Source organism: Zeus faber (genome assembly GCF_960531495.2).
Source record: "Zeus faber genome assembly, chromosome: 15".
NCBI classification, from domain to species: Eukaryota; Metazoa; Chordata; class Actinopteri; order Zeiformes; family Zeidae; genus Zeus; species Zeus faber.
Genome location: NC_137194.1, coordinates 27,025,989 through 27,039,952, shown reverse-complemented (window position 1 = coordinate 27,039,952; position 13,964 = coordinate 27,025,989). Strand labels below are relative to the sequence as shown.

The window sequence follows — 13,964 nt, the reverse complement described above, 5'->3', positions numbered from 1 at the left end:
TATTGTTATCAAGCAGTTCATGCAATTATCTTATTACAAGGCAAACTTTCGAAGGTCAACAATACATACAGTAATAATATTGAATATGTTTGCTGCGAAAGGTTCTTCGGTTCGTTCTATATAGAGAATATATTTTCTACCAGTAGGTGGCGCTCTAAATCAACTCTCATCAAGGCATAGGCATGGGAATCAGCAGAAGCAGAAGTATTTTGTGTCAAAATAAATTGTAATACAAAATATTGTTTTTCTTAATGTAAGTTTAAATTAAATGAAGTTAAGATTTAAATATTTTGTATATTCTTTCATTAAAAGAAAAAATCTACAAATAAAATGTTGATACTACAAAAAAAGTATAAACATAGGAAAGGCTATGTGATTCAACTATAACAATATAATTAAGGATAATCACATGTCCGCTATGAAAGAAAAATATTATTTTATGGAGATGATACTTGATACATGAGGTTCATAACTTTTATAATGCTTAAATACAAACACACAAGGACTTCTATAATGATAGTGTAATGCAGTTTTATTTTTTAAAAAGGAAGCACTCATGTATGATTCAGAACAACAACAGTCCTGCCTATAATTCAAATAAACCTTTAAAGAAAAGTAAAAAGGCATGACAGATTTACCCTTACTTGGCAGGAAGTTCTTTAAGATATCATACTGTATGAGCTGTATGAAAAGTGCTTAGATTTATTTTCTTAATCATCACTCATATTGTTTATATTGTTATCTTCATATTCAAAAGATAACAATTTTTGCAATTTACAGACACTACATTTAAAAGACTGAAATCTCTTCGAGACATGGGGATAATGGAGTTTTGAAATTAATTGCTACTTCCACCAAGAGCCTGTATATTTGACAATCATCTTCTATAAGTGCACTAATTCGATGGCTAGAGTCCAGAAAAGTTATAACCCAAACCATGATGCATTGATGGATTCAAAATTGAATCTTTTTCTTTTTGTCTTGGGACACCATCACTATTATCACACAGGGCTTTGTTTATAGTTATTGCTTAGAGTATGCCCCATATGTGTTATTATTCAAAGAACCAACCTATGAACCCTGCTGTTCGCTGTCTTTGTGTGTTGTGAGACAGTTTTTTTCCCCTATAGTATAGGGAGCAATGATTGACTGTAATGATTAATTTAATGTTTGAGGGTGTTGAGGCTTCTGAAGGCACATTGGTGGCTTAATTACTGTCCTATATACAACATAAGTCAGATCTCTTCTTTCTGTGTCAAAGGAAAGAAGAAAAAATAATAATCACACTGAGGGGAAACCTGTGTTGCAGGTTTCACGTCACTGTGATGATCTCCTCCAACAGGTTGGCGGGGAAGAAACCCAGCTTCCGTCCAGTGCTGACCTTCAGGTAGCCGCCCTTCTCGTCCCCTTTCTTTACCACGATCTACAAAACAGTCAAGAGCGCCCACAACTTAATATCAAGAAGCTACAAGTGAGGTGTAGCTGTGGTGTTTTGTGATGGAGAACAATGCAGCACAGCCTTTATCTTTTGTAAATAGAGATTTTTCAATTTGAGCTAGATGCAGAGAGAATTTAATCAATACAATTTTGTGTCTGTCCTGTGCATAGAGTTGCATTGGTATAGTGAGTATATTTTTATATATTTGACTACTTCTATTATGATATTTTGCGGCGTATTTGTGTATATTTGGCAATTATTATTTTCATTTGACTTATTTTCTTTTATTGGGGTTGTTTTTCTCTGCTAATACACAGAATAAAACAGATCAGTTAATTATTAATTTGCCTTTTTCATTACTGTGATATTGTCACTAAAAGGTGTACAGTGACTTTATCTTTTTATGCTAGTGAAGAAAACAATGCTCCCAAATGTCGTAATTTATGCAGTGATCACCTGGTCTTTCTTCAGCGTGATCTGTCCCATCTCTCTGTTCCCCACGAAGGAGCGCATAACCTTGAACACTCGCTCTGAGGCACGCACTTTTATCAGGTAGTCGGTGGGAAAGTAGCCGGTTTTCTCACCCATCTTGCCCTGAACACACATACACACAAACACACACACACACACACACACAGCTCAGTCAAATGTTATGTGAAAGAGTAAGAGTAGGTGAAATAATATACACACACAGAGGAAGTACAGCAATACATAGTTAAGAAGAAGAATCTGTACTGATCACACAACATGCCACTCTACAACACATAAATATGCTTTGGATGGTGGCCGGTGAAATTTGGCCTCTTCATTTGACCCATCCTGGCTTGTCCTTCCCCTGGGGGGGCAGCCAGGAGCAGTGGTCAGACAATGATGTGTGCATGGTTTTGGTGGGAGTCCTTACTGATATTAAATGGAGGAAACCCCATATGAGCATGGGGAGAACATGCAAACTCCACACAGAAAGGCCCCTAATGGGAAAATAACCCACCAGAGCACGGTGCCAACAGCGCTCCACAACAGTGCCACTAGTTAATAGGTTGATGGGTAGAAATTGGTATAAAAACTGACAGGTGTGACCTCAAACCCCAATCCCTATAATAATTAATCCACAAGGTGTGGAGGTAAATTATATTACCACCCATCCAGACCCTCCCCAATGCTCATGATTCCACATACAGCTGAGCTTATGCCATCTGAGCGTAACGACTCTCAACCACATAGCAAAACTCTGTATGCGAGGTGAGACCTGGCAGCTGTCAAAACAGCCTGCACCAGTGCTGATGTTGTCATGTCGAGACTGTAGAATCTGGTGAACATGTGTGGCTTAACCCAGGAAGCAGAACTAAACACCTCCTCTACCGAAACCGCCCGTAACAACACCCATGAGGCAGCCAATTGATTCCACTATTCAGTGAGAGAGACATTCTTTGGACAGGGCTTTGCCGATCGTCTGAGATTCCTAACAGACAAAAAGTTGGCTTGGACTGGCGCACAGTGAGCCTGTGCTCCACATAGACCAAGAGCGCCCGGAGAGGGCACAGCGTATGCAGCCTCTCGTCCTCCTCTTGACTGAAAGGGAGTAGGAGAAAATGGAGATCAATCGTGGTTGATTTGATTCCTGATTTTATGTTCTTGGGCTGAAAAGCTGAATTGGGTTTCATTGCAAGGCATTCGACACCAAAACCCGATCCCATTTCGGAGTCAGCAACTGCGTACCGGCGGGGCGTAACTGGCGGGGTCCTTGCATAGACCTGGATGCCAAACTGTGACTGCCAGGTGACTTGCCATCCACACATCCAAAGAGGTTTGGAAGGCGCCAAGCCTCTTTCATGCAGATCATGGAGGAAACTGGGTATGACGCTAATGAGTCATCTCCATGTGCCACACACCAGTGCCAGCCATTTGGATGCGAAAGTGCTCTCGTTGACGGGGCTCTGAGTTATTTCCACCACCTCAATGGATAAACCTTCGTTTAGCCGGTCCCGCTCGGGGCCAGGCAATCAGTTTCAACTGGTGGGGAGCGGGATGGAAGATTTCCCCCACTGCTTGCTTCAGGAGGTCCGACCGAAGAAGGACCTCAGGTCTACAAACCAAGTCTGTGTCGGCCACCAAGCGGCGACCAGAACCAGTTGCAACCAGTGGGAGGGGAGGGAATGCATACAGATGAGCCAGAGGCCAGCGGTGAGCCAGGACATCGTGGCCCAATAGGGGGCCATCGTTCTGAATGGAGTACCATAGAGGATAATGAGATGTGTCTCATGAAGTGAACAGATCTACCTCTGCTTTGCCGAATCAATGCCAGATCATGTTCATGACCAGCAGAAGAATACGCCAAGTCTGCTCCCAGGTTTAGGCCTGCCCTGAATGTGAGATGCTGACAGGGAACAGAGGTGGGAATGGGCCCACAACAAAATCCTTGACGCCACCTGATGCATGGCTAGGGGGCGGACACCACCCTGGCAATTGATATAAGCAATCTTTGCTGTGTCAGAACGTATCAGGACATGGTGTCCCCTCACCTGCAGTGCGAAGTGTAACAGGACCAACCACACTGCCTCCAACACATTGGTGACCCACCACAGCAAAACGGGTATTGTCGCGCATTTCTAAAATCGCCAGAAGCAGCCAAATAAGTTGAAAAACCTTTCTAGAAGGAAAAGTAGATTTTTCCAGATTCTCTCAATGTCTCTCAACGTCTCTCAGCGTATTTTCAAAACCGAGTTTGATTTATATATAGTAGAAAAATGTTAAACCGTTGAGTTAGATATTCCCGTTATATTACATGGGGAAACACAGTTCACTTACCGAGATGCTGAACAGCGCTGACTGACGCCAGAGATTGTTTCCTTTAAAGCAAACGTCCAGGTGAAGATTATTCCTCCATATTCCATGTGATGTGAAGTCACAATGTGAAACCGTTTTGATAGAGTTCAACCTTTAAATCGTACTACTTTTACACATACAGACATCATTGTGGAGGGGGCGTGTACCAACGTATACCAACGAAGAAGTCACGCTGACGTCACTTCCGTAAACAAGACAAGGATCCGGTTTCACTTGTCTGTGAAAACTTTTAACTCCTTGGTGTTTTGGATTACGAGAAGCGGGTGTCGGACGATCTAAATCATATCGCGGACCTTAATCTGACCAGTGTGATCCAAGTCAGTGTAAGCAGCGCGTACTGGACTTCATTTTCCACGATATAGTCAGTTCTCCGTCAGCGACACAGAGAACGACAGTGATGCTGAAACTAATACCGCGTTATCCCAGACTTGACATGAATGTGATGATGAAAGACAATATTTTCAAGAACCACAGGAGAAGACCGATGACACACCCGTTGTTGTTACAACGGAAGAAGTTGATGACGTGATTAAGTCCTTTGAAGTTGGTGAGGCAGATTATGACCAAGGAGCAATGGACAAGATTCTCAAGTTTACCTGCAAATGCAGCCAGGGGCCAAAAGGAAATTAAAAGAGGCCCCACACAGGCTCTCAGAGTGTAGCTGGAGTAGGGTTGGGGTTAGCCCACAAAATAACTTCAATAACTTTGAAGATATTTGGCATACGCACATTAATATATTAAATGACACAACAAGGCTGATATACAGTGATTCATATTATCGATAGACTCCACATTTTGTTGTGTTGTCCGCACTTTTAAATTCCTAAATAATTCCACTTTCATAAAAAATTTATATTCTTACTGTTAAATAAAAGCCTTTTTAAAAACAAAAGATGTGTGTGTCGATGACACTGTGCAACATTCCCTATAAACACAAGAGACAACAATGCAGAGATTGCCCCATTCAGCAGGGTGTCAAGTCCCCATTCAGCAGGGTGTCAAGTCCCTATTCAGCAGGGTGTCAAGTGGCCATGTGGCTGTGTTGGTCCTCTGTCCATTTGCATTCTGGGAGCTGACTGAATAAAGCCAAGTGTGAGGGAAAACTTTGAAGGTGATTATCTCAGAATCACAGTTTGCCGCACCCTGGTCATTAACAAGTCATAGCTTTAAAAAATATTTGCTTTATTTGCACAAGTGACACCTTGTTTTGAAGCTCTAATTCTTCACTTCCAAATGATGCAAAAAAAGATAAAGTCCAAAGCCACCAAATGTACCTAAAGTCTGTGGTGGGTCACCAAAATTTTAGATTTTATTGTTTTGTCACAGGGGGCCCACGAGACCCAGATAATCAACTTGATGTTCTGGGTCTCATGGGAACCCCAGTGCCCGCTGACCACCCAGCCCTGGCCTACAGTAGGCATCGGTTTTAATCACCACACCCAGTGTCGCTGGGCCCAGCCAGACCCCTTTCATGAGGTTGCCGGAGGTCAGCCAAAACCTCAGGCCGTCTCGATACTCCCGTGTAATGGCCAGAACCTGGGAGAGGTCCATGGATGGAAGGGTCTCATCCTGAACAGACCCAGTGGGACTGTGGCTGAGGCAGCCGCCATGAGACCAAGCAGGACCATAACCCGACATGTGATAACCCCCCAGTGACCTTGCATAGAGACAGCGCGGAAGCTGCAGAGACCACAGCCAGCCTCCTTGTCAGAGTCAGTGGTGCACACATCGACCTGGAGTTCAGATCGAGACCCAAGTAAACAGTGCGCTGGGCTGGAACCAGAGCTCTCTTTTTCCAACTTACCAGTAACCCCAAGCTGTGGAGATGGTTGAGCAGCGCCCCCGTGTGGGAGTGTGTCAACTCTCTCACTATTAATGCTATTATCAGGAGATCATCCAGATATGACAGAACCTTTATTACCTGGGTGCGCAGAGGAGCAATAGCTGCCTCCATACAAATAGTGAATATTTTAGGGGGAAGAGAGACTGAATAGGAGAACACAAAACTCGTACGCGTTCTCAGGTCTAGAATTGGTCTTAGAGAAGAGATGGGGGTTTTTTGGATCAATGAAAACTGCTTTTAAAACTGCAGTTTCTCTCCCTGTCCACTCATTCAGTCCTTGCTGGAGAATGGCGCCCTTCTCCAGCAAGGACTGAATTTCTATTTCAGGATGAAGGACATTGAGTCCAAGACTTCGGTCAGTGTGACTCTAGCAAACGCCAGTGCATGGAGGGAGAACTGCAGTGCATAGCCCTTTCAAATCGCCCTTTCTACCCAGAGAGAGACTATGCATGCGCATCTACATACGCTCACACAAGCAGAGGGGTATGCTGTGGTTGCTGGGAGCGATGGAACCAAGGTGGATTCGCCCACAAATTTTCTCGGCAGGGAGGCTCGCACCTGTGTTCATATGCTTGATGACATCTATTGGCTTCACCTAAGGCTTCGGGCTCACATTTTCGCTTCGGCCATGACGCTCATGTCGCTGAGTGGACAGGGGGCCTCAATAAACATACTGGGGAAACACACTGGACACAATGGAGGAAGGGAGGGAGGGGGAATAAAGACTGTGTGGGGGTCTTCTGTGTAGATTAACTGCACAGCTTTCGCTGGCAGGGGACTTGGTACAGCATAATTATTTTTAGTGCTAAAGCTCCAAGTCGAGTAGATGGTCAGCAGCACGAATCCCCTCTCTGTAGCGGCTCAGGTCCTCCGTGCCCTTCACCACAGAGGCCTGCGGCTGCTAAGGATGGTGGAAAGGATTCTTGCTCCAGCCCCTCATCCAGTCAGCGGGGGGATGCTGAGACGTCTTCTGGGCCAGAGGCGGTCCGTTCTAGAGCTGACTAATATGTCGGGGGAAGTATGACAGGCGGTGACCCAGTATATATACTGGGAGGCGGGCCTTATAATGGGTGCCATAGTTGCCCAATCACAGTCTGTCAGGGCCAAGTTGAGACTTGGATGGTTAAATAGCGCTTTCGGCTTTATTCAGTGGAGCTGTCTGAAGACAGCTTAAGGCACAGTAAGAACTGAAATGAAATGAAGTATAACTAAACTATACTGACTCACCCTCCACCACTCTTCATTGGAGTCATCGAGCACTGTGATGCGATCACCAGGACTAAACACACACACACACACACACACACACACACACACACACACACACACACACACACACACAAGCACACACACACACAGTGAATTACTGTGATCAATTTAAAATTAAGGTTATAATAATAAATATATGATAATAATAAAAGTGTGTGTGTGGCATTTGGAACCTACTGGAAGTCGAGGTCGTCTTTCTCAATGGCCTTGAAGCGATACAGCGCCAGGTAGTAGTGGGACTGAGAGAATGTTCCCTTGCTCTGTGGACAGAGAATTAGTTTAATTAGTTTACAATTTGATTTTTTTCAATAATATGTTACATAATGACTTTCAGACATAGATTGACTATTTATGTGTGTTCAGTAGCGAAGCACAGCAGCTTAAGAGAAACTATGCCGGAATAAATGATTAATTTATTCTAATTCCTCTTTTAAACAAAACTTTATATAGACCTAGACTCTGTTTTTAAGAAAGAAAAGGTTTCTGTAAAAGCCTATATCAGCATTTAGGTATAGAAAGCAATCATCGATACATAACCAAGCTCTGTGCTATCTGTACACTTTAACCTTTTATAATAATAATATGACCACAAAAACAAAGAGTAGACGATTGGAAAAGCCCTCAAACAAATATTTACTCAGATGAATACATCCGTATCACTTTGACGCTACTTTCTCTGTTTTGACCTGATGAGATAGTGATGAGGGAAGTGTGTTGGAAGTACGTTTAAGGTTCAAATTTGTTTTAAATGTTTAAGTCTGTTCTTACCTTTTCGTCCGCCTTGTCTCCTCCTTTGTCCTTCTTATCTTCAGGTTTTCCTACACATCACACAGTGAGAAGAGAATCATTTCACTTATTATAGTGTTTTTTCTTATTCAGTTCAGGTATATATTCATATTATTCAATCTACTTTTTATTAATTGCCCAGTTTTTGTGAAGTTTAAGCTTAATTTTTTAAGTGTATCTGACTTCATCTTGGCTTCATAATGTAAGTTAATGTATGTTGTTTTTTGTCTTTTTTTCCGTTATGTATAGTTAGTTTAATGTACCTCTCCTCTCCGTACCTTCCCCTCCTTCCTCGTTCTCTTTGGGCTGTTGGTTTTCTTCCTCCTCCTCTTCCATCATCATCATCATCTGGGGAAGAAGAATTGCACATCATGTTCACAGGGCTTTACTTTGGATTTCCTCTGATTAATTAGCGAGATTAATGACCGTTTCTTCTCAAAAGTGCATTTCACTCTCACGTTCTTCTTGTCGTTGTCGTTCTTCTTGCGTTCCTTGTTGGCCATGATGACGCCAACACGCAGGGTGTCGAAGACGGGGTCGTTCCTATTCGGGTTGGCTGCGTCAGAGGACAGAGAGGTCAGACAGGTGCACTGGTGCACATTACATAACGGTTATGTAAAAAACAAAGAAAGAAAATCACTAAAATAATTCACAGGTCGCAGGGCCTCTTTTATCAGGTAGATCTTTGAATGTGTTTGATTATGTTTTAATGCTGGATTCCATTTATGTTGGACACAGGTTGGGCGTGCTGAGTCTCATTTGAACATTTGCATTGTTTTCTATTTCTAACAGTGTTCTCACTTGGGTCTGGTTGGTCGCTGCTGTACAGTGGAGAGCTGTAGGCTCTTCTAAAGCCAGGAGGCTGTGGAGGAAGACATGTTCTACAGTTTCAACCTCCGCTTTTCCCCCAAAAAATAACAGACCTAGACTCTGTTAAAAAATATACAGGTATATATATTTTCTATCTGAATGCCACAAACGGAAAGAAATGTACTCACAATTTTGCCGAAGCACTTCTGGAACTCGACATAGGACTGGCATGAGTGGTGGATGTTGGTCTTGCAGTTTTTGCACCTCAGAGCAAACTTATTGTTCACTGGAATATAATAGGAAAGGTGCGAAAGCAACAGTAAGAATGTATTCATGTATCCAGCGTATGCAAAATAAAGGGTAACAATTGTTGTTTTTCAGGAAATATGTATAGAATATTAATCTGTAAGAGAGATGAGATGCTTTATTGCATAGTAGAATTTCTTCTAAAAGAGGATGTAGTCCATGACAACAGAATGTTTGTTTAGGTAAGAGACCAGAACCCCCCAGTGGGATGCTGCTTTCTGACAGTCCATCTCTCGGTGAAAAGTTGTGTTAGTGCTTATTTGGGGAGAGATATAAGCCAGGCTGCACGTACGGACTATCATGCGAGCACAGACGTCGCAGAACTTGGGCTTCTTGCAGTAGTGGTCCTTGAACTTGTGCGGTTTGTCATTGATCCGGAGAATGGGCTCTGGAGGAGGCTCTGGCTCCTTCTCCTCCACCTCCACCTCCTCCTCATATATGAAGTAGACCTGGAGAATGCAACATGTTACTAGCATGAACCGTGACTCCTGGGAATGAAATCAAGAATTTGAACAATATGAAAAAGTTGCTTTTGTATTAATAGCTTTGTTTCGGGACATGACTCTTAATTGCGTCCCATTTTTGTCTTCAAGCGGCTGTCTTGAAATGACTATGAGGCATCTGATTACTCTTAAAATACTTTTTAAATACTTTCTAAGTTACTTTTATTTCCTTAGGAATTCCCTACTTTGCTTAGCTCTTTGTAAGACTTGTTGCACACAAAACAAAAGTGAAAGACCATAGTCATATTTGGTGACGGTAAAAGAACACTATTCTATTCATAAGTAGTATAAATGCTCCGGTAGAAGTCAGGAATTCAACATTCGATTTGAGGAAAAAGTGTTGAAGTACTCAACTTAGACTAATTGCTGCTGTTCTGCAATAGCCCCGGTTGGGGACTATTTTAGGGCCCAGAGGGAAAGGCAGAGTGTTGCTAACGGCGACAGGTTGTCACTCACAGTGTCTCCTTCCTCCCTCACTACATTGTCTGGAGCTGGGGGGTTGTCATGGATATCCAGAGAGTGCTTGTCATCCTCCCTGGCATGCATGCACACACACACACACACACACACACACACACACACACACACACACACACACACACAGTGAGAATAGTTAGGTTACTGTAATCTATGTAACGTCATTTTAAAGATGTTGCTGCAGTGTGTCACTGGTACTGCTGCTGGGAAATCACCCTGACCAGAATTTGAACGTGGTATAAAGAGAGTGTTCCGTCAGGCCGCACCCAAAAAGTGCTGCTAAAGTTACCCCCCCATGGAGAATGTATTGAGCTGAGAAATAAGAGCCTTTACTCACCCGTCCATGGTGCGCTGTGACCTCTGCTAACACTGTCCCACCTAGACGGGGAGGAAATTATTTATCTTTACTTGGAAAAATATAAATAAAGTTTAAACTCTGGCAAAATCTCTGACAGGATAATTGATTTATCTTTGATTGACATTGTGAAATTATGACATTGTGAGGGTTTATCAATAATTATTATTGTTATTGATTGAAGCATAGTATTTACTGAAATGCAAATATATATATATATATATATATATATATATAGTTTCAGCAGCTTCTGCGATGTTTCATGAGAACACCATGTGTTTGGAATACGTATAAATTGGTTACAAGCATCATTTTGTGTTCCACACATCTTACCAACATACTTTTATTTATTTATTTAAAAAATAAAGATTTAATTTGCAATGTTTTTTAAACTCTAAATCCTATTTACTGTTTTGATATTTTTTTTCCCAGAGAAAATATATAATACATAATATATAATAGTGAATTACGGGCAACTTCTCTCCGTGTTTTTTTCTGCACATTTGTGAGAATCTATTCTGAGAGCCGTGTTTTAATGTTCCTGGATGTATTATGAGGACATTTATAAAGCTGCAAAACTTAAATATCATTCTTATCCTCCCTGTTTTAATCGACAATAACAAATAGAATAGTGGTTTAGGGCACGGCAGGCACCCTGACTGACAACTGACACAAACACCTTGGCATGTCACATATACAAAGGAATTTCAGATGCATATTGATGCGTCCATGTATGTGTACTAGATAGAGTCAGAGCTGTATCTACAGGATTCAATAGATTCATTTTCGTGACTATGAGACAAAAAATCGTGATACAGGGTTGCACATAGAGCGGCATGCACACACACACACACACACTGGGAGGACTGCTTTGGGTCAAGACTATTCTGGGGTGGTGTCAAAAAATCTCATCGCAGCTAAATTTGGGTTGCCCCTGACCGAGGAACCAAATGTAGGAATTCTATAAACTATTTCAAAAAGAAAATTGTTTATAAGATTCTCTATATGATGCGTTGGGAACCCAAGATCTATATCCAAGTGTAATTAAATCCCAAACTCAAGGAGCACTCAGCCGCCACTCGATAAATGTAACATTAATTTGGCAGTCAAATCACCGAAACTAGTAATGAACACTGAATCGTTGTCTTAAAGTAATTTAAACCTAAAATCGGGAGTGGTGATGAACCTAGTTTCAAATTAGTTCCTCACCTTTTGTGGACAGATTAGCTCCTTTCTAGCCGATGGATATGGGGCTCCAGCAAATCAGGCGGCCAACTTTTCTCTTTTTGCTTTAGGCCTTTGGAGCTCCACTTCCACAACCTCCTCAGCGCAGGCCCTTTTTCGTTTCAAGTATATTCCCTCTAATGTCATTTACAAAAGGCTTTTCAGTGTGTGTATCTGTGTGTGTGTGTGTGTGTGTGTGTGTGTGTGTTTTGCGGTATATGTGTGTGTGTGTGTGTGTTCATTGGTAGGTGTGTATGTGTGTGGCTGGGTACTCAGGCGTCAAAGTGACTGTTGGAGACAGCTGGGGACCTCAGTTTAAGGACCGATGACGATGGGAAATCAGATACTTTCTGTCTCCCTCTCTCTTATTCGCTCTCTTTCTCTCTCTCTCTCTCTCTCTCTCTCTCTCTCTTCATTGCACACACACACACACACACACACCCCTCTTTCCCCCTGCCCCACAATGCACAAACAACACGACACACACACACACACACACACACACACACACACACACACACACACACACACACACACACACACACACACACACACACACACACACATCCCTGGCGTGAACCCTACATTTTGTCCTGGCCGCTCACTGACCTGAAGACCAGAGAGAAGAAGAAACCGAATCAAGGAGAAGCATAGAGAAAGAATAACCCGTGGAAAAGCCCCGGAACAACAAATTTTTGTGCGGGCAAATTTAACTGAAGAAAATGCTGGAGTAAGAGCAAGTGTTCTTATTCCTCTTTTTATGTCAAGCACCAAAAATCATAGTTGTATCTTTAGAAGGGCTCTTTAAAACGTATTTTGAGAAGCATTATATCCTTTAGAATTCACTAGTTTGGCCTGGTACCAAGACCAACCAATCTATATATTTATATTTAAGTTACAAATCCTAAGCGATGAAAATAAATGTAATATATTTAAGTATGTGTGTAATTTGTTCGTGCACGGGTGGGTACTTTAATTACTGACTATTTGTTTTGATCTGTGCTGCGCAATGTTTAATTGTTTATCAATCCATTCCACCTTATTAAAATACATTCTAGGCCTGACAACCCTCTCCCCCCAGCATAAAAAAAAGCTGACAAGCTCAGGTTGTCAGACATGAATCCATTGTACACCGTCGTAGCGCGACATCTGCCGCGGGTCGCGGCCTCCTTATCGCCGCGCTTCATTACCATGTCCTTTATCACGGCGCCGAGACGCGTCTGGAGCGCCACAAAGGTCGCGGTGCATTCTGGGTACAGCGCTTCTCCGCCCGGCCACTGCGCATGTGCGGTGCGAAACTCCATTATTATTTATTTTTTATTTTTTTTTTACAAGGAATCTGCAAGAAAACAACAACAACAACAACAACAACAACAACAACAACAACGACGACGGTGGGAAACCGTGAAGCAGCGGTTAATGGACGGACGTGGGAGCGGGGGACGTGCGACTCCTTTTTTTTTTTCCGCCGACCAGACGCAGGGACGGCGGCGGGTTGGGCGGCGGCGCCCGGACGGGACGCGTTGGCGCCTCCGCGGGACGCTCCGCATCCAGAACCGAGCGCACGTCGCGCCAGCGCCAGCGCTGCGCCGCGGCCGGTGCGAGGCGCGGGGGCGGCTCGTTCGCTAGGAACGAAATCGTTTGGGCGACCCCCGAGCGACTGCCGGGCGAGCAAGTGAATCGTCGACTCACACGTTCAAAGTAATTACTGGAGGAGGGGGAAACATGAGCGGCAGGGAAATGTGCCAAAAGGCATTTGACGCAACTCACATTGAATTGGACGGAATTATACTTAAACACATTTTAGCCATTTCACAGAATGTGTCAATATTGTGATTCACACGTTGCATGTATCCAGTGCCACAATTAATCGTTTTGGGGGAGCGAGGCTGGAATAGTTTACATTCTTCTGCAGAAATAAAGCATTTCACAAAAAATCGACGATTCCTGACATCATTCCCTTCACAACTCGGAGCCCAGCGACGGTTCTGCCTCGTCCCCTGCCTGACACCAACTGAATCAGACGGAGGCCGAGTCACCGCAATCGAAAGAATCTTTTAAAAAAAAAAAAAAAAAAAAAAAAGAGATTTAACGAGTGACTCGTCAAGA

General features: G+C 43.0%; 1 protein-coding gene across 2 annotated transcripts; it reads right to left on the bottom strand.

Annotated features, from left to right (window-relative positions):
• Positions 1–514: 514 nt before the first annotated feature.
• Positions 515–12,128, bottom strand: LOC307240849 (SH3 and cysteine-rich domain-containing protein 3-like). 2 transcript variants are annotated; one of them, XM_080014734.1, is made up of 13 exons: positions 11,841–12,128; positions 10,614–10,654; positions 10,256–10,334; positions 9,589–9,745; positions 9,179–9,276; positions 8,982–9,042; positions 8,639–8,736; positions 8,444–8,528; positions 8,163–8,212; positions 7,572–7,654; positions 7,353–7,404; positions 1,895–2,032; positions 515–1,423 (listed from the first exon to the last, which is right to left on the bottom strand). In XM_080014734.1, exons 2-13 carry the CDS (start codon positions 10,619–10,621, stop codon positions 1,313–1,315), a joined length of 1,020 nt encoding a protein of 339 aa, XP_079870860.1. In that variant the 5' UTR covers positions 10,622–10,654; positions 11,841–12,128; the 3' UTR covers positions 515–1,312. The 2 variants fall into 2 exon arrangements, with proteins under 2 accessions (XP_079870860.1, XP_079870861.1); XM_080014735.1 differs by having other exon boundaries at positions 8,459–8,528.
• Between the last annotated feature and the right edge of the window lie 1,836 nt (positions 12,129–13,964).

Coding starts and splice junctions, on each gene's coding strand:
- LOC307240849 (XM_080014734.1), bottom strand. Junction 9,746..10,255: donor TGAGGGAGGAAGGAGACACT/GTGAGTGACAAC, acceptor TGCATTCTCCAG/GTCTACTTCATATATGAGGA. Junction 7,655..8,162: donor GAGACAAGGCGGACGAAAAG/GTAAGAACAGAC, acceptor CTCTGTCCACAG/AGCAAGGGAACATTCTCTCA.